We start from the raw sequence: 27545 nt of genomic DNA, 5'->3' as shown, positions 1-27545 counted from the left end.
ACAGCCCTGGATGGTACTGCACTAGGTAGCATGTTACCACTCAGCCATGTGATCCCATCTACCCAATCATAGCAGTCCTCTTCTGAGTCTTGGTTTATAAGCAGCAACCGTTCAATATTTGAGTCAGGTTGCAATATACTGCAGTAAAAATGCATGCCATACGGTTGTAAAACCAAATGACCATATCCCTGCAAAGCTTGTACTGAAATAAATCTCAATTAGCATTTGAAAATGTACAAGAACAGGTCCCTTTACAAACTCCAGAGGTTACCGAACAGCTATGAGCAGCTTCTATTGCAACACGTCTCCTCCCTGTATGTTTTAAATTCTGAGAACAAACATATCCACAGTGTGTCTTTTTACTCCTCTTTTATACCTTTCAATATATAAATAGTATTAACAGTTATATTACAGTGTCCGTGTAATGAACAGACAATAACTATCAAAGTGATATTGCATGAGGTCTTTGAATAGATTAAGTATGAGCACAACTTAAAGAAAAACTGCAGATAACATTTTTCGATGTTTTTTTTTTTGTTTTGTTTTTTTCAAAGTACTGAAATGGACTTTAAATACGACTGCTGGATTACTGGGCATGAGGTTTCCTTTGGAAAACTGCTTTAAAAGAAGAGGGGCAGTGGAGAATAATGCTAGCAAATGTGCCTCCTGTGCTGATGGCTTCCGGAACCTTTGGGTGCATGTAGAACACTGCGGCCTTCCTGTTCCCGGTACCAGTCAGATTTAGGGTCCATGCTTGTTATGCTAGATCCCCGGAGGAGGAAAAATAAAAAAAATGTTTCTGTGTATCGCAAGCACGTGACTAATGCATGGACGTATTTAATCCATGCATTAATACGTCCGGTGCAGGGTACCCCTAACTATGTAAAAGCATTTGCATGTTCATCTAGAGGACCTAAAGAGTAAAGGCAGAAGAGTGATCGCGGGTATCAAATACGCAGGAGAAACACCCTTACCCAGTTGAGGGGCATTCTGCCCAGAAAATACTAGTTTATCAAAGTTCCTACAAATCTTTTTTTTTTTTTGTCTTCTACAAAATGTGCTGCAGGGAAAAGTTTCCCTTGCTAGAAAAAGCGAAGGGGAGGCGGGCAAGGCTTCAGGATTTCCAGAGCTGCCTAAAGTTACACGGCAGCACCGATGGGGCCCCTCGTTCTTGCCAAACAAGGGACTGCCCGCTGGGTAACAGAGATGACAGCAAAGGCCCTGCCACCCTTCAGCAGACGACACAGTGGCAACCCAGGTTCAGACGGAGAACTAGAGAACAGTCAGCAGAAAGCAGCAGCAGCAGCTCGCTCTACTAATCAGGCATTACTCCCTCCCCCCTCCCTGCAGACTTCTGCATTTTACCTTCCTATTGTAGCTTCACACAGCCTTTAAAATATTTAACTAAAAGCAGAACAAGCTGAAAAAAGCAAGCTAATAAACTGTATGATTTGAAAGCAAGAACAAGGAAATAATTCCATAATAAAACCACGGTGCGTCGGGTAAGTTTGACACATCAAATCTTGCAGTGCTCTCTGGCTGAAGATCTCACAAGCAAATGTGAATCTTCTATGCACTGAATTTCATTTCATTTCCATGGGAATGTTTCCGTTCACTACAGTAATGACAGTCCATAGAATAAAACATGCTATATTTGCTTGCGTGTATTGTGTCTTAAAACATTTTTTACTTTTTTTTTTTTTTTTTAAGGTGCCCTGATTTTTTTTGCTTTTGTTTCATCTCTTTTTTTGGCAGTGTTGATTTATATCTTTAAATACATACCTCAGAAAAATTATCCATCAAGCTGCCAGACAGGAAGCCATATAGTTAAAAAAAAAAAATCAGGGATAAACATAGAAAATAAATAGGAATTCAAAAATAGTCACCACACCCTGAGAGCAAGGCAGTTTATCAAAAGCCAACGCCACTCATTGTGAAGTGGTTTTAATACATAAACAAGTCTTATTTTTAAAGAACTCATTTCACAGTCTATACTTTTAAGATTGTAAAGTTCTCTGTCCCATGCAGTTTTGATATGTATATATATATATATATATACAGTATGTGCATATATATATATATACATATATATGCACATATATACAGCGACACTGTATAGTTCCCTTCATTAATTCCATAGTTCTTCATATGTCCTGTAACTTGCTTGATGTCCCTTCTATAAGTGCAAGATGAATGATGTCGTAATCCTATATTATTATACTAATAATTATTCCTGTCAAATGCAAGTGTAACACTTAAACGTCCATGTCAAGGTGATATTTGATTCAGCAATACTGAACTAATTCAGCTACACGTGTTTCACGTGCAATGGAAAACTATCCCCTCCCCCCCCAAAAATAGAAGACTAATAAACTTTTTTCAAAAATGTCCATAGACCAACGCATTGCTTTTATCAGGATTTCACATTATCTCTGGTCAATTTCCGAAGGCTTTGCCTTGCTTTTCTCGGAATTTTCTTCTCCAGGATCCACCGAGTACATTTCTTCTGATCCCTCCTCACTGTCATTTTCCTCTGATTCAGTCAATAGCTCGTCATCTTTGTATTCTGCCACGTCCACCACTGTACCTAAGTGCTCTTTGAGTTTTCCGTGATGCTTAACATGATAGCGTTGGTTCTGGAAGAACTTGATGATGGTGTGCTTTGGAAGATCTAACTGGGCAGAGAGAGTATGAATGGCCTCCTGGTCAGGATAGAGGCCTACATCATGAATAAAGCTTTGAAGAATGCCCAAGGCTTCCAAAGATATCTTAGTGCGAGACCTTGGCTTTTTGGCACAGCTATCTTCAGAGGGTACAGGTGGAGGCGGGACCTCTTCTCTTGGAGGTGAGCTCTCTTTTGCAGGCTGCGACTGTTGTCTGTGAAGAACCTATTAAAAAATAAATAAATAAAAATATAGTTTTATTGACTACACAATCAAAAATATTTCTAACATGTTACAAACAGTAATTGTTCCTGAACAAATACAGCTTAAAACTATTAAAAGTTATTAAAAAAAAAAAACCAAACCAAAAAAACAAGGTTAAAGTTATTAAACAAAAGTTTCAGAATAATGCACAGAAAATTATGTTACCACATTTATAAGCATTGGGGTGGATGTATGTCTAATTTATTGTACTTCTCTGTTTCAGATAGAATGTAAAGAGCTATTTTCTGTATGGCATAGATATATATCTATTGATTTATATCTGGTAATATTTTGTGACATGATTAATGTGGTTTACCAGTACCAGAAATAATTTCACTGTAGCAGTTAATGCTATTTAATGCAATCTCAAAATACAGGGCATCAGATCATGTAACACATCTGTTACTAATGTATATTTATACACACATCCATATGTCAAAATACTTTGAGGTACATTACTAGAAATACCATACTTTTTAATTAAATTTATTTCAAATACAGAGGTCAACACTGAGACAGTTTGCCCAGTTAAGTTAGGGACTTAGCTGGACAAATCAAGGTTTTTAAATTTGCTGCCTCAGTGAGCACCTCCAACTTATTTGGCTAAGTTTTTAGCTGATAAAACTCACCCGGATAAATTGGGGGAGGGAAGGGTGTTTCTGGGTGGGCCAAACTTAGCACCCTTAGGGTGGGTGGTGTTACAGACACATTCAGAGGCATTCTTTGTAAAACTAACACTACTAAAGAATTTTAGTCCTTGTAAGCAATGAAAAGTCTAACAAGAGGAATAGATTTGTACACTGCAGTCTCTGCTAGCTGCATTGTACAAATCAACTCCTTTTCATCGCTTATAAGAACTTAAATTCTTTAGTGATGTCAATTTTACAATGAATACCTCTGAATGTGTCTGTAACGCCACCCACCCTAATCCCAACCCAACTCCCGAAAACCCACCCCAATTCAAAGTGCCCCTCTACAGTGGTACCTAAATATAGAGGGGCAGACTGATTCTATACAGAGGTTCTCTCTCTTTCTTTCCCTCCTTTGGTGAGTGCATAAGATAATATGTAAAGGCTGTTTGCAAACGCACACCATAAGTATTTTAATTGCTACACATGTGCCTTATAAAGTGAGGCGTATGTTTGCTCATGCTGCAATATGCGAGTTTATGGGCACACACGCTTTTCTTTTAAAATTTACCAGTATATCACTATCTACAAAAAAACAATTTTCTTAGAGCCAATCTGACTACTAGTCTCAGAAAGCATTAAAAGTAAAAATACTGGTATAATTCTTAAAGACCAAGCACTATTGTTTGCTCAGATATTTTCTAATATGTGCAAAATAGAAGTTGGTCAAGGAAAGTATACAGCTAAAATCCCAAATAAATAAAATAGAATATATGTCATTCAATTTGTGATCTGAGGTGAATCACCACACAAGCAAGGGTGCTTTGAAAAGGACAAGAATTGTTCTAAGAACGTGAAGGTACGAGCCAATGCTGTGGGTGATAGAAGTACTGAGATATTGAGAGAAATAGTGAATAGTTTTGAAAGAACAAACCAAAATTCTAAATTATACATGGCCAGTGAGAGTCAAGGGAGTTCAGAAAATACAAGGTGTTACTAAGAGTATAATGAAAAAACAAAACGGAGCCTAGAATTTTCCTAACAAAATTTGAACTGTAATTGTTGAACGAGCCATTTTAGTCAAATACAGTAGTACTAAGATTGGCAGGCAGTTGACTAAGGAGTATGCATCAAGGGTTTCTTGATAAAGGGGGTGATGATGGCTCCTTTAAAATGAACAGTAACTTATACAAAGTGGGTTTGTTGCCGATATTCGATCTATATTTCTGCAAATATACGAAAAACAAAAATGGAAGCTCCATGGCAGCAGCAGTGTTCCAGGCAAGTCTAAGAGATCCAGAAGGCAATTAAAAGGTGCATATGTTTTGGAGTGAAAAATATGAACAAAATGAGAAGCTTGGGAGTGAGGCCAAGATAGTAGTGTGGATTGCAAACTGATTGAATGATAGGAGTCAGCATGTAATGGTAAATGGAACCTACTCAGAAGAAAGAACGGTGTTAAGTGGAGTGCCAGAGGGAGTGGTTTTGGGACCGGTTTTGTTCAATATCTTTGTGAGCAACCTGGCGGAAGGGATAGAAGGTAAAGTTTGTCTATATGCATATGATACTAAGATCTGTAACAGAGTGGACACGCCTGAAGGAGTAGAGGAAATTAAAAGTGATTTAAGAAAGCTTGAAGAGTGGTCGAGGATTTGGCAGCTGGGAGTCAATGTCAAGAAGTACAGAGTCATGCGACTGGGGTGCGGCAATCCGAAAGGGCTGTATGTGATGGGGGTGAAAGGTTGTTGTGCACGGACCAAGAGCGGGGCCTTGGGTTGATAGTATCTAGCGATCTGAAGACGGCGAAGCAGTGTGACAAGGCGATAGCTAAAGTCAGTAGAATGCTGGGCTGCATAGAGAGAGGAGGCGATAATCCCCTTGTACAGGTCCTAGGGGAGGCCTCACCTGGAGTACTGCATTCGTTACTGGTGCCCATATCTCAAAAAGGATAAAGACAAACAAGATCGACCAAAATGGTGAGGGGTCAGCACTGGAAGACTTATGGGGGAGAGGCTGAAGGATCTGAATATGTATACCCTGGAAGAAAGGAGGTGCAGGGGAGATACAATACAGACCTTCAGATACCTGAAAGCTTTTAATGATGCACAATCGTCAAACCTTTTCGATTCAAAACCAATGTCAGGAAATATTTCTTCACGGAGAGGGTGGTGAATGCCTGGAATACCTTTCTGGAAGAGGTGATGAAGTCGAAAACAGTCAAGGAATTCAAAGAGGAATGGGATAAACACTGTGGATCCCTAAAGGTTAGAGGATGGAAATAAAGAAAAGAGTGCATGGGGGTAACTGGGGGTAACTTGCTAGTGTGGCAGTTGCTGCTCTTAACAAATAAGCCTTAATACTGTTAATGCGACTCTACTATTGTTCTCTGCTTCAACAGCAGTGAGAAAAGGGGAATTGGATTCAGACAGCAAACAACGAGGGCCCTGACTTTTATGGTTTGGGGAACAAACACATATGAGGTATCTTGCTGATGCAGCACTTTCTACCCTTAATCACTAAGACTGATACTTTTGATGCAACTCTCTGCTTCCATGGCAACGATTAAGGGAAATTGGATTCAAACAGCATCTGAGAGCCCTGACTTTTACGATCTGGGTTACGGATAAGCATAGGAGTAACCTGCACAGTGCAGCAGATTCTGGCATAAGCATAAGCTTGCTGGGCAGACTGGTTGGATCATTTGGTCCTTTTCTGCCTATTTCTATGTTTCTATGTATTTGTGCAAATGTCTATAGATGAGGTTGCATTCATTCAGTACCTGCAGTAGCTCATCTTGTGCATTTGAATATATTTTTTCAGGCCCTGATGCCTATCTTTTATAGTACAATCTCTGGCAACTATCTCCTTTTAAAACCGTTATTTCGTACAAACCCAAATATTCCAAAATACTGACCCATCAGAGTCAAAATGAATTTGGGATGGCTTGAGCCCTAAAAGTTTAAGATAAGCAGCGAGCACAAAGTATCAAAACCACTTATAGGGTAGTTTTGAGTAAGGCCAAGGCGTATGTAGGCCTGCAGGTACTTTGTACTCTCAGGTCTGCAAGTGGATTTTCAAAGGGAAGATCCCCATGGGGTTTCCCTTTGAAAATTTTAGCAGGCCTGTGCCAGTCGGAAGTCTTTACCCACATGCTTTGCATACGGGATAAGATGGTGGAAAACAAGCACAGGGTTTTAAAAATGAAATCCCCATGCTTATTTTCTCTTGCCCACCCCGGTTCCATCTCTTTCCCCTGCAGGCAAAAGTATGGCATTGTTGGCAGCACTCATACTTTTACCCAAAGGGGTAAAACACTGGTTTATCTGCAGAAAATCCTTTTGAAAATTACCCTAGTTAACATAAATATTCTTATTACTCCTGCTTCTCCACATTCAAATACACGGGACCAATGTTACATGCTGACATTCAACAAAGAATGAGAACTGTATTATCTCAATATTCTAATTACATTAAGCTTAAAAACACATTGGCAACTATATGATGCATGATCTGGGGGGTGGGGGGGGCATGATAATGGTGAAAGGGTACGATCAATCCTTGAAACAGTGTAGTAATAAGGGGAATTATGAAGGACTTAATGCAGTTGGACAGAAAAGTATGGTAACCACCTATAAGTGCTATATGTATCAGTGTGACAGTGTGCTGGGCTGTATCCTGTATCTATGGCTTCAACTGGTCTGCCCTTATTGACAAGAATGGAAACAAATTTAGCACAAAATTCAGACTTTTCAGTTGTATTCGGGATGACTGAGGGCCACATTTCTTGGCAAATCAAGAATAAGCTTCACTATTCACATTCCCAGCATACATTAATGAACGTGCCACTATTCCTAGCCCTCTTGACTCTAATTGCATGCATTTCTACTGTACATAATAGCAACTTGAATATTTAAGCTGGTTGTCTGCCTTCAGAATTCTCAGGGTTCTGGGAGTCAGCTCCATTGTGGGGTAAATTTCCAAAGGGATTTCTGTGGGTAAAACAGTCTTTAATGCTCCTAAGTGGCCTTTCACAAAACTGTCTGCTGGATATGTGGGAAAGCTTAAAGCATGTATGTCACCTTCTTGTATAAGTCATCCTGGATTAAGCACAGGTGTTCCTGAAGGGTTTGGCTTTAGGCACATAGGGCCTCATTTTCTAAAGTATCGCAGGCCTGCGATACTTTAGGTAATGAGGGGGGGGGGCCGAAACGGGGGGGGGGGGGGGGGGGGGGGGCGGTCCTGCGCCAGCCGGCAGCGATCGCACCGCCGCGGTGCGATCGATGCCAGTTTCGCACCCAATAGCACCACCATAGAAGGTGAAGCTATTGGGCGCGAACTCGGACGCGAAAAGGCCCTTACCTTTTTGCCGTCCGCGGCGTCTTCGCAGAGTCGGCTCCGGTGACGCCCCGACTCCTCCTCTTCCGGGGCCGACTCCATCCCCCATCCTTGTATCGCACGCGATAAGGGACTTTTCGCATGCGAAACGTCCCTTATCGCGTGCGAGCCACTTGGAAAATGACCCCCATAATTTGTAAAAATTGGACCATATGCGTGTACATTTTCAGGAAAAGTTTGCGCATACCGAATAACAGATTCAGTGGGATAATTTTGAAACTGCAGACATACGTGTAAGTTTACTTCAAAAATCTGTATACCTTATTGGCATAAGTTATGCAGGATGTTCAAAGATGACCTTCTAGGAGCCCAACTTTCAAAACTGTCCACTGCACACCTTTTACGTGCATGAGCAGATCCGCTGAGATTTATGTTAGTATTTTATAAACTGTGAGGCAGGAGCCTCACCGTTTACAAAATACGATGCATTCTTGCCTTGAAAGTACACACGTGTTTCAGTACATGGGTATATTTGTAGTGCAGAAACACGATTACCTTCTCTACCCATTTTATAAAATTACGCACATATGTTATAGGCGTAATAACCCAGAATTAAATACGGAGGCAGGTATTTTAGAAAACATGGGCATACTCCGCTTCTGAAAATACTTAATGTGTGGGTATTTACAAACACCAGTTCACTCATACTCATACCAGTTCATCTCTAGTACTTTACCCCGAAACCCCTCTAGTTCACCCAGACCTCCAACCCAAAAGTTACAGACAAAAGACCAGTGTGATTTCAATTGGGCAAATCAATTAGCAGGTGTAAAAGTATACAGACAAGTTCAGTACTGAAGGCAGATATACTGCTTACAAAATAGCAAGCTGTGTACCTGCTTCTGAACTCTGCCCTGGAACGCTCATAAACTGTGCCTTTTTCCCCTGTTCAGATTTCCGCGCTGCACTGCAAGTACGTGCCTGCTCTCGAGGTTTATAAAATAAAATATGTACATGCATGCATGCTACTTAAGCACTTATATTCTAATTTTATGTACACAATCCCATGTGACTCTTTGAAACTTATTTCTTATGTAACTACGAATCTGAATGTGTTTCTTTTGGCTTCTGTTACGTTTTGATGTGTACAACAGTATTTTTGCTTCAAGGATATGAATGACAGAGCAATGGTGTTCATATGAAAGCCTCCCCTCGCCCCCTTATAAAGAGAAAGGAAGGCTACAATATTGCACGTTGAAGACTGCTCGCCAACAGGACTTAAACAAGTTGTGAATTTTAGGCATGTGTTAGGATGCTGTCTTTACATATTTCTCTACCTAAAATGCTTTTTTTTTTTTCTTAACAATACTGAGGTTCATTTTAATGAGTTTTTCCAATATTATGCCATGATTATGTCCAGCAATGAAAATTCAGATGATTAGACTTATCTGTTGGAGGTCTCTCCACAAATCATATGCACTGTATATGCAGTGGACCATAAACATCAGATCACGTATTGCATTCAGTTTGGCCACATGACAATTCTGTTAATTCCCTGCGATTTTTTTTTCACATCAGAAAATTTTATTGAAACAATTCCTTATATCCATTAGATATTTTTGCTTTTCCTTTTCAGCCAATTGTGATGATCTAACTGCCTACTGAGAAGATTATCTAAAATGGTAAAAGTTCAGCCATAAAAGCATGGCCAGATTAAGGCTAACTGATGCCCTAGGCACAGGCCAACAATCGTGTCCCGTCAGCTCTTCCATTGCTTAACTAAAAAGAAATTTAAGACTCAGTAAATGCTGAAGGTGTAAAAAGAGATTTAAAAAATTCAGTTTTCATCCAGGCCATCCCCCAGGCCAGACCCCCACAACTATATTAAATGTTTTTTTTTCAATTGTATTTATTTAACACTAAATAGTAGTAAGCAATATAAGCAAATAATTTACTTATAACTAGGGGGCAACAGAAAAATGCAAATTTTCAACACTCTGTAGTGCCCTATGCACATGCTTATTTTGTTTAATCCAGGGCTGCACAAACACCATTTTTCAACTTCATAAAACATTGTAAAAACGGCAAAGGCTTAAAACTGGGTTTCACATGTATAAATATATTTTACCCCTGTTAGATGGCTTTTGAAAATTGCTATAATATAAGCCACTGAATTATTAAAAGAATTTGATCCGCGTTACATGCACTTGACATGGGTAAATGGCTTATGAAAATTGCTACGATAGTATGTTACATCTGAATATGGAACTCCTTTGAAAATTCACCTGAAAGACTGCAAGTAAAGAAGGAAATATAGCAATCCTCTCTTATCAGCTTGAATAAGACCATCCAGCCTGTACAGGAGGTAGAACTAATGAAATGACATTGGGGGGGGGGGGGGGGGGATGATGAGACATTGGGACTGGGATTTTGTGATCTTCACAAACTGTATTTTAATGCTGCATCTTCAGACAGCAAAACTGCTCATTTCAAACATGGGGTCTATTTACTAACTTGTGATGTGTGTTAAACACGTATAGTTGGAGGAGGAGGAGAGATTGTGAGCTTTGAGCCCAGCCCCGACTGAGAGAGACTGAAAAAGTTTCTTACCGGGGGTGAAGCCCTGAGCTCGGCCCCGACCGAGCTTTGTCGTGCCTAGTGACGTCACTGTGGCAACAGAGGAGGACTATAAAATCGGCCCCAGCGGAAATTATCTGAGGAGGAGGAGAGATCGTGAGGGGTGAAGCTTTGAGCTCGGCCACAACTGAGAGAGAATGAAAAATTTCCTTACCAGGGGTGAAGCCCTGAGCTCGGCCCTGATCGAGCTTTGTCGCGCCTAGTGACGTCACTATGGTGACGGAGGAGGACTATAAAATTGGCCCCAGCGGAAATTATCTGAGGAGGAGGAGGAGAGATCGTGAGGGGTGAAGCTTTGAGCTCGGCCACAACTGAGAGAGAATGAAAACTTTCCTTACCAGGGGTGAAGCCCTGAGCTCGGCCCAGACCGAGCTTTGTCATGCCTAGTGACGTCACTGTGGCAACGGAGGAGGACTATAAAATCGGCCCCAGCGGAAATTATCTGAGGAGGAGGAGAGATTGTGAGGAGTGAAGCTTTGAGCCTGGCCCCAACTGAGAGAGACTGAAAAATTTGCTTACCGGGGGTGAAGCCCTGAGACCGGTAACGGAGGAGGACTATAAAATCGGCCTCAGTGTGGTGCGTAGCTGCTGCCAGCGCGCTACCTAAGCCACGCGGCTTTGTTTTGATTTTTTGGCATTACTCTTCCGTGTTATCTTTAACTGGAAAGAAAGAGAGAGACCCTCCTTATATCTCAAGTAGGAAATGTTCTTTTTGAAACCTTAAACTGACATTACTTGATACTTTTTAAACTCTCCTCCTCCAGAAGTATGGATCCAAGTTATCGATATAGCTATACCTCTGGACTGTCCAGTAGTTCTTTGTGTATAAATTTGTTTTTCCTCTATCTAATGCCACATTAGATAGAGGAAAAAAGAAGGGCATGGAAGAGAGGGCTACTTGAAGCCCCAACCGTGGCACCGGTGATCGGCCCGATGGATGCCCATGTGGTTATCGGGCTCACTCAACTGGGAAGGCAATCGTGGGAGGAAATCCAGGAAGGCACGGGCACAGCAGATTTACTCCAAGATTCAATAACATATTTATCCCCGGTAATGAGAATGCCATCGGAAAACCCCGTGATGCTGAGAGGTGGTCAGCTGGGGAGCTCCTTGGGGTGGGATGATGATCCTATCATCCATGGTAGCCTAGGAGAGGAAATATCAGATGAGACCATGTTAGATTTAGACGCGGTTGGTAATACCAGTGTGATAGCAGCTGGAGGGAAAATGCAGATAAAGGCTGAATCAAATATGGGAAGTAGTAAAGATTTTTTACCATTTAAGATAACTCCAATGGTGAGACCAGCAATTTTTTCTCATGAAACCATTTGGGAAACTTTAGTTTTGCTTAATGATAATATTTCCTTGCAATTAACTCCATTGGTTAATAAAGTAGTCAAAAATGAGCAAAATATTAAGAGACTACAAGAGGAAATATAAAGAAGATTATGTAATACAAGCAATACAAAGATCTGTTGGGAATATGAATGATCAATATTTATCTGTAATTAAAGATAATCAGTTTTTGGGAAGAAAGGTGGAGAGTTTAGAAAATCAACTTCAAGGGAAAAATTTAAGATTAATAAATTTTCCTAGCGTGCCACTGGTCTCGGCCAGAGACATATGGAGCACATATGAGATTGAGATACTGAAATTTACTTCAAATGCACTCCCACCTTTAACCAAAGTCTATTTTTTACCATCTATGAGATTGAAAGACATTGAGAAACAGGAGTGCCAATCATTAGCACCTTTAAATGTATCAGAAATTTTAGAATCATCGGATACTGAAACAGCTAAACCATCAACCTTAATCATATCATTATTGCTAGACACAGATAAAGAGCTAGTAATGAAAAAGTACTTCCGCACTAAAGAATTGTTCCTACAGATGAAATTACACATTTTCCATGATGTGGCAAGGGACACTCAAAAAAGAAGACATCAATTCTTGTTAATGAGACCTCAGGTGCTACAAATGGGTGTTTCGTTTAAATTGAAATTCCCTTGTAAATGCTATATTAGATATAAAGAGGTCAATTATATATTTTTTTTGTCCGACACAGCTATCTAAGTTTATATCCAATAGAATTTCTTCTACTCCCACTGAAGATAGGCCGGAATCTGCTATACCTCAGTGATGCTGTAATATTCTCTAAATTGTATTAAGTTAGCCCTAGCTGTTTTGCTTTAAAAAAAAAATGTTCCTTTTGTTAAAGCCTTCATTAAATCTAGGAAACATATTATTGTGGACTTGTTACAGCGATCATGAAATTAATATTGTACTCTTTATGACTTAAGTTATGTTATAAGATCACTGTAAAGCTCTTAACTAATAAGTATTTGTTTGTTGGTAATTGTATAAATTTGCAATAAATAAAACATTAAACCCCCACCCCCACGTATAGTTAGTGAATAGACCCCACTACCAATAATGGGCGCTGCAGAAAATAATGCGTTACTGCACATCACAGGTTAGCACAGTCTTAAAAGCAGGTCATTCTGCATGTTGCTCTTGACAGATCAACTTATGTTTAGCAGTTTGATATAATATCTTAGCTCAGACCTTTCACTCCCCCACCCCCACAAAAAATAGCATAGGTGCACTTGACGTGGGTAAAACCTATGGACAATTCAATGGCATATATTGTAGCAATTTTCAAAAGCCCACTTATAGGGTTAAAGTGCCTTTACACATATAAAAAACAGTGTTAACTGTGTAAATGCTTTTGAAAATAAGGCCTGCTATTTCTCTAGATGTATTTCCTTCCATGCATGTGTACAGTGAATTGCCTTGGTAATGTTTACAGTGCTGTATAGCACTGATTTAAAAAAAATAAATAAATATGGTATTAAAATACAGTGCTTCACCTTAAGAAATAATCTACTCCTAGAAGGAAGCCCAAACTAATAAGACTGCAGCAGCAGGAGCTGTACAGAGTTACTTTACTGCTAAGCACTGGATACGTTACATAAAACAGGATTCAAAGAGGGTACTCGGTTTACTCTAGTCGGGACTGTAAGTGGCTTTTTTTAGTTGACAAACAGCAGTGGAAATGATCCATCCAGAAAAATGTTGGAAGAATTCCAATCAAATATAATAATTTTTTTTTTTTAAACCAGGATCAGCCAGCAGTAAAACGTTTAATTTGAAGGAGACAAAGGGACGCCTACAGCATCTTCAAGCAATCAAAGAAAAACCAAAGAGAAGGCTGAGGAAAATATGGAGCAAGTCTCCTTAACCCATTCAGAACTGGAGCACCCACTTGGATGTGCTGCATAGGAAGTCTCGTACTATGTGTCATTCTAAGCTAAATAGTCTCCTCAAGTCCCGTACTAAGATAAATAACTCCCCAAGCAATACATTCTTAAACAATTATCTTAGGCAAATAAGATGCAAAATCCCTTAAATTGAAAGGACCCATATAAAAAGCACTGCAAATCAAATTCTTAGTAGATAATACAGTAACATTTCTCCAGAGAAAACAGACCAGACATCAAGGTTTCTACTCTTAAAGTTGCCAAGTAATTAAGTACTTTATAAACAGTCTCATTTTGCAAAAAAATAGGATAATTATATCATCAGCCTCTGTTTTTAAAGTGCTGATTATGATATTTAAGATCTGTGTTTAGTTAATTTATATTTTATACCATAGAAAGAATAAAAATCTTACTAATCCTTTCTTCAGAGATGTATATGTGTGTGGGAACAATTAAAATGTTAAAAGTTATAATTTACGAGCTTCAGCAGGAGAAACGCTTATATTGGGGAAAGCAAGTGAAAGACACAAAAGTGAAAGGAATACCATCGTTAAATGTATCTTACGGTAAAATTAGATGAGTGGTACAGGCATATATATATATGCAGACATTACTGATATTAATATATATTAATAAAACATGTTGAATAAAAAGTTAATATGATAGATGTTGACCAAAGTAGATAACATGTCTCGTCTTAAATCTCTCAGTGTTGAAATATGTTTCGAAGGCCACAATGAGAACCAGCTGGAAGCCATGTGTAAAATATAATGGTACAAGCCTGCAGGGAAGGAAGTAAGATATTGAATGATTAAGTTTAGGAAAGTATATAATGTGGTGTATCATTATAGGAGTGATCAGGATTGCTTGTAATAAACAAGATTCTGTGGTCTTTTTCATATACTGCAAAAAATTATTAAGGTTTACAGCTAAGAATTACAGGTAGATGCTCTGAGACTTCTGTAGGCTGGTTATGGGTGAACACAGTAAATTGGGTGCAGACAAACAAGAGCAGTTTCATGCTTGAAAGAATGAAGACGTGAACAAACCAAATCCTCATGAATGTCCACTTCCGACAGTTCCAGATCTGCACTGAATTTAGTTTTTGGCCAGACTGAATTGCTCCTGCTATGACAAAGCACGATACAATTGTTGGTCCTTAAAGCTACGATACAATTGTTGGTCCTTAAAGCTAACCTTCCCTCCCCAAGTAAAAGCCACTGAACAGTGCATTGCATTCCAAGTGCCTGTCAACTATCTAAAAATTAAGAACATAAGAACAGCCAAGATGGATCATGCCAATGGTCCATCTAGCCCAGCATCCTGTCTCTGACAGTGACCCCAGAATTGCTAATCCAGCTGATAAGGATTGTTTTGTCAAGATACAGATTATGTTGCTCATGGAACTGTCTCTGCTGACTGAAAACTGGAAGTCGATTTTTACACGGATTGTGTCACTAAAAAGTGACAAAACATGGCATAGCTGTTTTCCTTTTCTTTCACATTTGGCCCTTTGAATCACTTATTTAACTATTTCTTGCTGTTTAGGACCTCTGCAAAACACACAGGCAGATTTTAAAAGCCCTATGTGTGCCAAAGCCAGGAGATACATGAGTATCTCGGGCTAGCATGTGCCGAGCTGATTTTAAGAAGCGCCCAAGTACGCGCTTATCTCCTGGTATGTGCACAAATCTGGAAGTCAAAAAAAAGGGGTAGGGCGTGGGCAGAGTCTGGGCAGGGCATGGGTGGGACATGGGCATTCCGGGTCTGTAACATGAAGTATGCGCGTAAGTATATGCGCGCATAAGCGTGCACCAGGGTCGCCTACAGGGTAACTTTACTTCTGCTATGGATGGTGTGTAAGCTTTCAAATTTAAAAATCAGGGCTATTCATCAGGGTTGAAGGTCAGGGCTAAAGGATAAAAGGGAGGCTATCTAGTTAGGGGGGTTAGGAAGTCCTATTCTTTGCCATGGGGAATGAACTGGGGAAACGGGTATTTGCGTTGGCATGCCTGCTTAGTAAAATCCCTCACTTACATGGTAGAAGTGGCATCTGCACGTACATGCGCACATCCATATAAAATTGCATAGACATGTACATGCGTATAGCCGATTTTATAACATGTGCGCATATACGCATGTATGTTATAAAATGGCCGTGTCTGTTTGCACAAGCCAGCATACACCTGTAAATGTACGCACGTGTGGCTGTTTAAATGCTACCCAAATTGTGCACATAAATACTGGTATGCATGCAAGCCACTGAACAGCGCACAAATTGCAGAAAAAGAAAAAAAAAAAAAAAACAGCAACAACAAAATGAAATGAAAATCCTCACCAAAACAAAGATTAGAGCAGACCTAGCCTTCTCTTTACTGTTAGGGGGAGAGGGAATGCTCTACCCTTACTTTAGCACCATTTTAGTCACCCAGATATTGTTTTTCCCCTAAAAATACTGCTTTAATTATATTTTAGGTCTGAGGATTTAGTGCATTTGCATTTCTTGATATCAGCAGAAAAAAGATAACAGAGAGCAATTCCAAAAGTAGAATACTAAAATCCATTAGAAGGACCTGTTTAATCTTCAGTCTTTCCTGCTGACATGTTAGGAAATGTTTCAGTTTCTTAATATTTATTGAGTATACTATATTTTTCCTGTGACTCTATTGCTTGTGAAAGTTGCCAGAGAATGCTACATGCTTTCCTGCACTGCCCTGCCAATGCATCTCTATCTCACTGTTGAGGGGCTACCTCTAGGGATCAGAAGGTAATTTGGCCTCCATATCTGCTCAATCAGAAACTGCCAACAAGGGTGTCAATTAGTGCCAAATTGTGAGGGTGCATGTTCAGTGATGTGGACCACTGGGAACTGAACTGAGACTAGCAGCTCTTTTCACATAGGGTAACGAGTTTTGATTAATAACAACTGGAGCCCAAAACTGAACCAGCCATCTAAAGGCTCTGTAAACCTTGTGCTAATCCACGGAGTCATCCAGGTCCTCCAAATAGTGTTTTCCTTCCAGAAAATGACAGGAGAAGATCACGAGAACTCCCTTTTATCAGGAGTCCATCTCTGTGTCTGCAGTGCCAAGAACTCACTTTGCAGGCAGCCCTAGAGGTCCAATGTTGAAAGAAAGTGCACCTGCACACCTTTTCAGCACATCAATCCCATCTTGAATAGATTGACAACAAAGATACAAAAATTAATTTAAAAGTCCTTTATTTACCAACGCAGTCATTACAGCAGAGAAGATGCCAACCCTTGAGTGTCTTCTCTGCTTTGTTCACACTGATAAATAAAATACTTTTTTAATAATTTATTTTTTGTAGATTTAGCTGCTATGCAATTCAAGATTTGACTGATTTTGCAAAGACATGTGTGTACAGATTGAGGGGGGGAAGGGAGGGGGGTAGGAGAGGAGGGAGCGCTGAGTGTTTAAAAATGTCAAATATGACTCGTTTTAGAAACAAAGATTCTGCTAGGGCTGTGCAGCCAATAACCACATCCTTTCTTCTCAGCAGTTTCTATTTTTAACAGGCAGCACTTGTATTTATTCTCCTTGAGACCACAGAAAAAGTACTTTGGCAAATTATCATCTCAAGAATTCATATCATTTAGACATAAGAACACACAAGTTGCCAAACTGGGTCAGATCAAAGGTCCATCTAGGCCAGTATCTTGTCTCTGCCAATGGCAAGCAACTGGTGTCTAAATGGCCCATCTGAGAAACCGGACATGCAGGGAGCTGGTCATCTGCTGTCAGACCCCTCCGTTTTCTAGTAGGCATGGTTTGGGAAGATGCTGAGCCTGGGCGTGACATCCCTGCCTGTTATGCTAAATAAGATATGATTGAAATAGCTTACTTAAATTGGTTTAGTCTCTCTTTTAAATCCAGTTATGTAATTTGCCTCTACAATATCCAGCTGCAATGACTTACGCCACTTAATTATGAATTTTGTGAAGAAGTGCTTGTTTCTGTGCTTGATACCTGCTGCTTGACAGTTTCATCAGGCACCTTTCCAGCTCTTCCATTGAGAAACTGTAAATGATCTAATCTAAATTCAGCCGGGTCAGCCTTTTTACGGCAAACCCATCCTCATCATGTGTTACGTGATATCAGGAGCATACAATAATAGTCCATTATTTCCTTTCTTCATTCCTTTCCTGGTTTTCTATCCCTCTGTCACCTCTCTTCTTAATCATCACTTTTCCAGGTGGCACACAGCACCCCCTCAACACCCCCCACTGCTCCAAAACTTTCATGAAATCCATTAGAAGATAAAATGTTTGCTTGCTTCCTATCACCAGAGAGATTTTCTTTATTGCAAACCACCAGCACCCCATCTGTAACTACAAACGTTTTGTCCAGTTTGGGGGATAATGAAGAAAATTACTGCATCAGTTTGACAAAACTGCTTTCTAAGCCATGCAGAAAAATTCAAGAGAACTTGACAAGTCCCAGAGCATCTCCCACACATTTATTCTTTTCTCTTTCCTAGCACGGCCCAGCTCAGAAGGCCACCTTGCTTAGGGGTCCAAACTTTCCGCAATAAAGGTTTTACTTTCATGAGACGCTGCAAGACAGGTTCTAGCAGAAAATACACAATATTTTCCTTCTCAGGGCTATGATTTCATACCCTGATGTCCCGGGCCATGTTTAAAAGAGTCTGCTTTTCCTCTCTTGCGTTTTTGGATTAGACAGTATCCTGCGGTCAAAAGCTCAGGAAAAGCCAACTCTTATTAAAAAAAAAAAAAAAAGACATTTCTATACGAAGTGATGACAAATTGCAGACTGCAGGTCATAGATTATATTTTTTTTTACTCTAGGCAGGTTTAATATACTTTGGATTCTTTTTTTTTTTTACAATTTCTCCAAGCAGGTATTGCTAAGGGGTAAGGAGAAAAACATTGCTCAATAAAAGAAGACCTTGTCAAAAAAAAAAAAAAAAATCGATACAAGTGTGCAAAATGGTAGGAAGTCTAACACAGAAATACATGTTCAATTTCATACAGTTTTAGTCGGTGCAGCCTTTAATATTGTAACCCAATTGCTATGGGCACATCTGCTTTATTGTTTTAATACAGTTTAATAACTCTCTAGCAAAATACATGTCCAAATCAGGATTGCAGTGTGAACAAGACACACTGTTCTGTGTATAGTTCTTCTTCTTACCAGGATGCAAGGGGGAAAAAAAAGCCCACTGCAGGCACATTTATACAGTAAGCGGTACGGCCACCTGTCCAGAATGTTATGGTTATTCTCGACCATGCTTTCCCTAACCCCCAGAGACCTTGGTGAACCACATACCTCCACAGAGAAAGTAAGTGAACTGGATTCTTTTCACAAGGGTTTGCATTATTTAAAAGGGTGAAACCCTTTTTTTTTTTTTTTTTTACTTCCACTGGTAACCATTTGTCCTTTGGGACAGTTTAAGTTCTGGAGTGCGAGAAGCCCAGCTGTTATGTTCAGGCTTACAATAGGGTCACAGACATCAAAAGAACCTTGCAGCTATGGGTAGGAAAAAATAGTAGCATTGCACTGATAAAACAGTACTCAGCAAGATTTCTGCTTTCAAGGCTTAACCACTACTGCACTTAATAATAGGACTGGGGAGACTCTGCTGTGTGAACAGAACACATAAAAGTACAAATATTCCTTTTATAGAAAGAAAATCTAAAATAGAGCATTATAATTAACTGCCATGGTAAAAAGGCAAAATATCTAACATTACCATACACACAACTTGGATAACGGGCTCTATTATACCCTTAGCTTGAAACTGGATAAATAGTGAAATGATCAAGGAATGGCCCTCCCTGCATTTTATAAGTCAGGCCATAGTGATCCTTATGGCAAAGGGCCTTTGTCTTTGCGCTCTGCTTTTGAAGAGGGTGGTGGAACAGCGGAATACAATTCCTCACCTTTTACAGAGGCTCCTGCTTTTGCTGGAAGTTAATTAATCACCATGTGGTGTTACAACAACAATAATCATCATTCACAATGATATTGTGTCTTTCATCTGAACAGGCCACCAATCAGTTTTACCAATCAGAAAACTTCAGAAATGTATAAGCAGGCACTCCCGGGATGCATGGCAAGGGATGGTCATGTTTACTTGCCCAAAGCACGATTCTGAAAAGGACAGGGGAGATGTGACTGCCTTATTTTTACTACCATAATTGCTCAATTACTGGTAGGTGAAATGAGGCTGAGGGAGCCAAGCTGACTTCAACAGAGCCTGCTGGAGTCTGTGCACTAGAGCCCAGGGGCCCTGAGGCAGAATCCCCTATGATTTTTACTACTAAACCATAGCCCTGACTTGGCGGAAAATGGAAAAAGTGCAAGCAAATTAGAATACATCCCCAGGAACTTCATCACAAACTCTCACTTTATAAAGCAATTTAATCTAACATGGAAGTGAAAAGACCAAATATGCATGCAAGGAAAAACTCTGCACTGCATAATGATTCAAAACACCATGAGGTCCATATTCAGCCATTGTGCGGATCTGCTAGGTAGCCAGATAAACTTATTCAGCTAATTTAGCCAATATATTCACACCACTGAATACATCCAGCTATCTTAAAGTTAGCCAGATAAGTTTATCTGGCTAACTTTAGGACAGGTGTATAGGAGAACCAGAGTTAGCTGGGTAAGTTATCTGGCTAACTCTCAGTATTGGAGTTATTTATGCATTTATTCATTCTGCATTTCAGATACTTCCAAGTGAATTACATTCAGGTACTGGGGGTATATCTTATCCAGCTAAATCAGCTCCTCCCAGTTACTCCCTCTCCCAGAGCACCCCCAACTTACCTGGCCAAATCTAGAATTTAGACGGACAAGTGCCCAAATCTTTATTTAGCCAGATAAATCCTTTCTTAGCTGCCTAATGTTTCTGAACATGGACCTCCATATAGCAACTACTAAAATACTGCCCATACCAAATAAGCGTTTTACTGATTATATTTGGTTCCTGATGTTGCTCCATGCAATTCTCCTGATCGGGGAGAACATCCATGTTCAGAAGGCGGTCACAAACTACAACAGATGGAATGCCACCTGAGTGGGCCAGATTTGGTGATGACATCATACCTCACATTACACATATGAGCCCAATGTATTGTGGGGCTTTTTCTATTTTGTATCAAAAAAGCATCACAGGGTCATGGAGGATGCTGAGAATTCAAAATGAGCTACTGCGAGAGTTATTTAGGAATTGGCATAGTACGCAGTGATCTTAATGCTCCATTCTTTCACCTTTGCTATGCCTCTCAAGAATGTGCAGCCCTGCCACTGCCAGAGACCTCCGGTGTGATGTCTCTCCCCACTTTTAAGTTCAATGTGGATGCTTCACTGCTGAGGACTGCAAGTGGCTCCTACAGCCACTTCCCCCAGCAGTGGGCACGCTCAGTCTCGGTGACATGACAGCCACAGCTGAAGTCATTACCAATAGCTGCATGTCTTGCTGGGCTGGGCTTCTTGGCTTCCTTTGCTGTTGTTCGACTGCCCCTGGTTTCCTGCAGTTTGAGGATCTGAACAGATGATGACTACTGCAGAATCTGACCACATTGATCCCGGGGCAGTAGGACAGCTCCTGTGGACTGCAGCCAATATCTGACCTTTGATAGAACAGTAGCCCAGTTGGAGCATCCTTGGAGGAGCCGGGAGAAGCAACCGGTAGTGACTCGGGGTTTTGATGTGGGGGAGAGAGGGCCTGACTGAGTACAAGGTGGTGAGGGAGGGGACAAGTTGAGTACCAAGTAGGGTAGGAAAATGATGGCAGCTGGACAGTATGGGGGTGATGGCAGAACAAATACATAGCCTCAATCTTCAGCAGAACAGGCTTCTTTCCTATATAGCGTTTGCCCCATTTTTCTCCCAGATCACAGTCACCCATAGAAGAGTCTTCCCAAGGGAAATCATGGCTTTCAGTTGCCGCAAGATGAGCCTGCAAGTGGCTCAAAGATGGGGACGGGGCATGCAAGCATAGAGTCCTTAGGACATAGTAGAAGGTTTTGTTTTTCTCTGGCACAGTGAATGTGCAGGCAATACCAGGGTGATCACAGACAGAAGGGGTGATGTCATCTACCGCTCCAGGGTTAGGCCAAGCCACAGATCTGTTCATGATATTGTGGAGGGTGTGGTGCTAGTTATAGCTGACCTTGCCACCTAAGTCCCAGGGAAGTGGCTGTAGTACAGTCAGGAAGTCAACCTCACATCATGGACACAGTCTCCTTCCCTCCTCTTTATATAGGAACTGCCCAAGCCAGCTCATCAATCCTTCATTCAAAGATTTGAGGGTATTTTCCCTGAGACGTGACAGGGCCCGTTGGGACTATAAGTGGCTTTGGGCCAAGCATTATGAGCAGATCAGCGTGTTCTCACCTTTGTGGGAGAGAATATGCAGTGCTGGCATTTGGGGCACCCATAGAGAGGGATTGTCCCACCCTACAGTTCGGCACATGATGCTTGCATGTGCTTACTTTCTAATACTGTTAGCTTGTTAATGATATAGGGTCCGATTTTAAAATGTAAGCGCGCGATGTACAATTGTGCGCGCTACCCGGCGCACACAAATGTACACCCGATTTTATAACATGCGCGCGCTGCCGCGCACATGTTATAAAATCCAGGGTTGGCGCGCGCAAGGGGGTGCACACATGTGCACCTTGCGTGCGCAGAGCCCAAGGGGAGCCCCGATGGCTTTCCCCATTCCCTCCAAGGCCGCTCCGAAATCGGAGAGGCCTTGGAGGGAACTTTTTCTTTACTCCCCCCCACCTTTCCCTCCCTTCCCCTATCTAACCCACCCCCCAGCCCTACCTAAATCCCCCCCTCTTATCTTGATGAGTTACGCCTGCCTCTGGCAGTCGTAACTTGCGCGCGCCGGCATCCTGCCGGGGTGCCATGCCCCGACACAGACCGCTGTGTCGGAGCACTTGGCCCCGCAACTGGACCGCCCTGGATTGCCGCCACAACCTGGACACGCCCCGGACTGCGGCCCCGCCCACGGCCCTGCCCCCGCCCCAGACCGCCCCTTTTTCGAAGCCCCGGGACATACGCGCGTCCCAGGGCTTGTGCGCGCCGCCAAGCCTATGCAAAATAGGCTCGGCGCGTGCAGCGGTAGGTTTTCAGGGGTTACGCGCGTATCTTACGCGTGTAACCCTTTGAAATTCTACCCCTTAGTGTATCAAACCCAAAATGACCAAACTTGTAGAAGGCAATATCTGACCCTTCTTTACATCCCATCTGTAGCTAATGACTCAGTTGCTAATGCCAAGTTTTAGCTCACATTTTGGCCCCAGCGAAATAGGCACGTCTTTGTACATAACATTAATCTCCCTTTCCCGCTTACAACTGGTACGCACCTTTTTGGAATTAGCACTGCACAGTTTAGTCTCCACTGGCCAGAAGTCTGAAGGCTGGGAAGACAGGGACAAGAGACATATATGAACGAACCAAGGTAGGTGCCGGGTTAATTTTGTTCTAGGTTCCCCCTGATGGTGGAGGACAGGCCGGATCATAAGAGCATCCATCTTCTTTGGCAGTCAAAAGGGCAGGTTCACAGCTGTTCAGCTGTCATCTGGACTTTACCAGCAAACTTATCAAATTCAATGGATTGGTAGCCACAGCATTTGATTCCTTACATCAAACAGTAATTATTATGATTGCGTACCTGGATTCTTAAATAGTCTATTTGAGTACAGATGACCTAAGTATACTGCCGTGAAATAGTTATTAAGGACAATGCAGACTGGGCAGTGTAAATATTCAGCAAAATTATATGCTGAGCAAATATTCTATCCTAAGAGCAATAGAAAAAAACAGTGTCTCGGAACAGTGCCTTTAAATGTCAACAAGCAAGCAAATCGAATTATTAGGCATACGAAGGCATGGGTCAACTCACTTGGATTTCTATAGAACTGAGCTTATTCACCTTTCTGCCATCATATAAGATTAATAATGACTTGTAAGAGAAGTTCTTGTACTCGTGAAGACAAGTCAACGACTACTCTGGGTCTGTGCTGGGGAACCTGAGCCAAATGGGTGGGTTTTTAGAGAAAGAAAATATTACAGTTCTTATCTTCTGTAGGCAGACTCCTAGTAGGGGACAGGCAATAACCTCTTCAGGCCATCCTGTGGCTCAGTAAGGAGTACACTTTGAGCAAGCAGGGAACTAGGTGCAGCCCCTCCAGTACTCATGGCATTCTAGTTTGGTAATGTGGTATAGGGCACAAAACAAATTTGCCCCACCTCTGTGGGTTCGGCCTAACTCAGCTCTCAACAGGTCCAGTCCAATCCGGGACTTGAGGGGAAGAAGACATGACAGCCTACCTTGGTTTCATAAGAAAGTGCCATGCTGGTCAAGCCAATAGTCCATCAAGCCCAGCAGCCTGCCTCTGACAGTGACCAATCCGGATTATTTGGAAGTACCCAGCAGAACCCAATGGGGAGATCCATTTCCTCTGCTTACTCCTGACACGAGAAGTGATGATTCCCATGTTTACCTGGTTAATAATTGTTAATGTTCCTGTCCACCAGAAATTTGTCCAAATGTATTTTAAACCCCATCTAAACTATTAGCCTTGATAACATCCTCTGGCAACAAATCCCACATCGTAATTATTAGTTAACTGAAAAAATAATTTCTCAAATTTGTTGTACTTCTTCTACCAGATAGTTCCATGTAGTGCACCCTAGACCTAATGATATTTGAAGGGGTAAATAATCTTTCCCTGTTAACGTGTTCCACATCACACATGATTTCATAAACCTCTATCCTATCCCCTCTCAGATGTCTTTTTTTCAAGCTGAAAAGTCCTAACACGTTTAGACTTTCTTCATAAGGAAGCTACTTCAAACCCTATCTCATTTTGTTACCTTTCTCTCTGCTTTTTCTAGTCCTGCTAATACCTTTTTCTGGGGGTGAGGCAACCAAAATTGCAAACTGGGAGGTAGATATTCAGCAGCATGTTGAATGCCAAAGTTAAATGGATAACTTTTATTTGGTTAACTTCACCTAGATATTCAGCGGCACTTATTGTGTCTGGGGATAAGTGCCGCTGAATATCCCTGGATAAAGTTAACCGGATGCACTTAGCAGGTAAACCTTAGGCCTGCTCTTCTCTCCAAGCAAATTTGTCTAGGTATATTTAGCTGGACAGCACTGAACATCAGCACTGTCTCCCTAAAGTTTAGCCGTACCCCCAGAATGCCTCTTATGCAGGTATATTTTATCCAGGCAACCATTTTCCTGAACAAAAATTGTACCCACTGAGGGGGGAGAACATTTTTAAACACATAGGGCCAGATTTTCGAACCTACGCGCGCATGTTATAAAATCCGGGGTCGGCGCACACAAGGGGGTGCACACTTGTGCACCTTGCATGCGCCAATCCCTAGGGGAGCCCCGATGGCTTTCCCCATTCCCTCCGAGGCCGCTCCGAAATCGGAGTGCCCCGGACCGCCCCTTTTTTCAAGCCCCAGGCCATACGCGCGACCTGGGACTTGCGTGCATCGCCGAGCCTATGCGAAATAGGCTCGGCGCGCGCAGGAGGGGTTTAAAAGGGTTATGTGCGTATGTTACGCGCGTAACCCTTTTAAATTCCGCCCCATAGAGAATAACTTTCAAAACTGCTCAAAGCTTTCAAAACTGCCCAGTTACTCGTGATCATGGGCAGACACAAAGTTGCTACTGCATTTTATAACCTGTGTGGCTATGATGAGGCTGATATTTAAAGCACATTTAACTCTAGATAGCCGGATAAGATTGGATGGGCAGTGGGCGGATTGGGGCAATGCTTCTTAGCCAGGTTAGTGAGGCTGCTGCAATGGTGGGTTTCTGGGTCTCTGTGAGACTGAGACTCCTAAAGGAGTTGTGGATTTTTGTGTTTCTTTTCAGTTCCCTTTTTTTCTGGAGAAATCCTAGGCCCGATTTAAGTTGGATGTGGATTTGAGGAGATTGAAGAGGCTTTCTGTTTGATTTTACCTTTTGCAGTGGGAGGAGATTGAAAGCTTCAGTCTGAAAGGCAGTTTTTTCAGCCTTCCTTTTCCCGTTTGGGAACTTCTTTATTTCCCCACCCGATTCACTCAGTCTGAGTGAGTCAGTGTCCTTGGGACAAAACTCTTGGAGCTGGTGAGGATATGCAGTCAGTATCCAGCGGAAGTAGGAGAGAGAAGAAGAAATGGCACCCACAAGCTGCTTTCCTCACAGAAACTACAAATCCGGTACACACCAGAGTCAAGTAGGTAACCTTAACCGCTATAAAAGAGAAACAGCAAAGTGGAAGTAAGAAAAGGATCCAACTAGAGCTATAGCATTAATCAGATCCCATTGACAGGGAACTCTAAATTGGAGACAGTGTCCACTGAACAAATTCCTTATAGCTCCTAAATTCCAGCTGGAAAAGCTGATGGAGGTGCTAAATTTCAGGAAGGAATAAGGGGAGCCCCGGTAACAGAAAGGAGGAACCACAATTCAATTTGATTGTTTATGTGTGAATTATAGATTTACCAAAGGCAAAGTGTGTCTGATTCATTTATTGCGCACGTTCTTCAGTACAAGACTTTATGTTGCAAAGCCAATCAAGTGTCCCTCTGGCTCTTTTAAATGCACTTGGTGAGTGACACATTTAAGGTTGCATTTTAAAGCCCCGGCGCACATAAATCCCGGGGTTTACGCGCGTGGCCGGGCCTTACGCGTGCCGGGCCCATTTTCAAATAGGCCTGGCCACGCGCGTAACGGGACGCGTGTAAGTGCTGGGGCTTAAAAAGGGGTGGTCCGGGGCGGGGCGGGCCGGGACAGCGCCATTCCTCGTTGTCCAGTTTCCCAGTCTCAAAATGTCCTCCTGCAATTTCTCACATTCTGCTTGATTTTAACTACTTTGATTAATTTTGTGTCATCTGTAAATTTGATCATTTCACTCATTGCTCCCTTTTCCAGGCATTAGGGCTTGATTTTCAAAAGGATCTACACACTTTAAATCTGGTTTACATGCATAAATGGGCTTTTGAAGATTGCCTGGGGAGTAGTGTGCACAAACGTCCAAGCAATGGCGATGCCTTGTGTACTTTTACACACACAAGGAAGAGGCGTTGCAGGGGCAGAGTTGGGGAAACTATGCACACACTTTCAATTTTCAAATGTATGCATGTAAATCTATACGGGCCAGATTTTTAAACTTATGAGCGGGCGTAGATTTGTTCGCGCAACCCGGCGTGAACAAATCTACGCATGCGGGGTTGGCGCACACAAGGGGGTGCACGCTTGTGCGCCTTGCGCGCGCCGAGCCCAGGGGGAGCCCCAATGGCTTTCCCCGTTCCCTCCAAGGCCGCTCCGATAGGCTCGGCACGCGCAGGGGCAGGCAGGGGTATCTTACGCGCGTAACCCTTTGAAAATCTGCCCCTATGTATACATTTATACTTGCTAATAAGCAGGTATAAATATGTGCACCTACGCTGTGCTGCACTCTGCACACACTCATTAATTTTCAAAGCGGGCTTATGTGTATGTTTGTTTTGAAAATGTGGGATAAAGTCTGCATATATTTTGTACACACAAACTTTTGCCTTACGTGGGCTGCTGAAAACTACCTTCCCTATGGATAAGTTAAACAACAGAGATCCTTGGGGCATTCCACTATTTGGCTCATTCCCTTGGGAAAACGGACCATTTTGTCCTACTCATTGTTTCTTATCCTTTAACCAGTCCTCAACAGGACATTGTCTCATGTGCTCAGGAGTGTTTCATGAAG

The 27545-nt window shown here is 41.8% G+C and overlaps 1 protein-coding gene across 2 annotated transcripts in view; it reads right to left on the bottom strand.

The window, feature by feature from the left end:
- Positions 1 to 470: 470 nt before the first annotated feature.
- The window catches only part of SATB2 (SATB homeobox 2), a 345958-nt gene continuing 318883 nt past the window's right edge, over positions 471 to 27545 (bottom strand). For both annotated transcript variants that reach the window (XM_029606039.1, XM_029606040.1), the window contains one exon: positions 471 to 2888. In XM_029606039.1, the coding sequence (XP_029461899.1) occupies positions 2427 to 2888 (462 nt within the window). In that variant the 3' untranslated portion in view covers positions 471 to 2426. The remainder of the gene's footprint in view (positions 2889 to 27545) is intronic.

This window comes from Rhinatrema bivittatum, chromosome 6 (genome assembly GCF_901001135.1).
Source record: "Rhinatrema bivittatum chromosome 6, aRhiBiv1.1, whole genome shotgun sequence".
Taxonomy (NCBI): domain Eukaryota; kingdom Metazoa; phylum Chordata; class Amphibia; order Gymnophiona; family Rhinatrematidae; genus Rhinatrema; species Rhinatrema bivittatum.
This window is presented reverse-complemented; position numbering and strand designations above follow the sequence as displayed.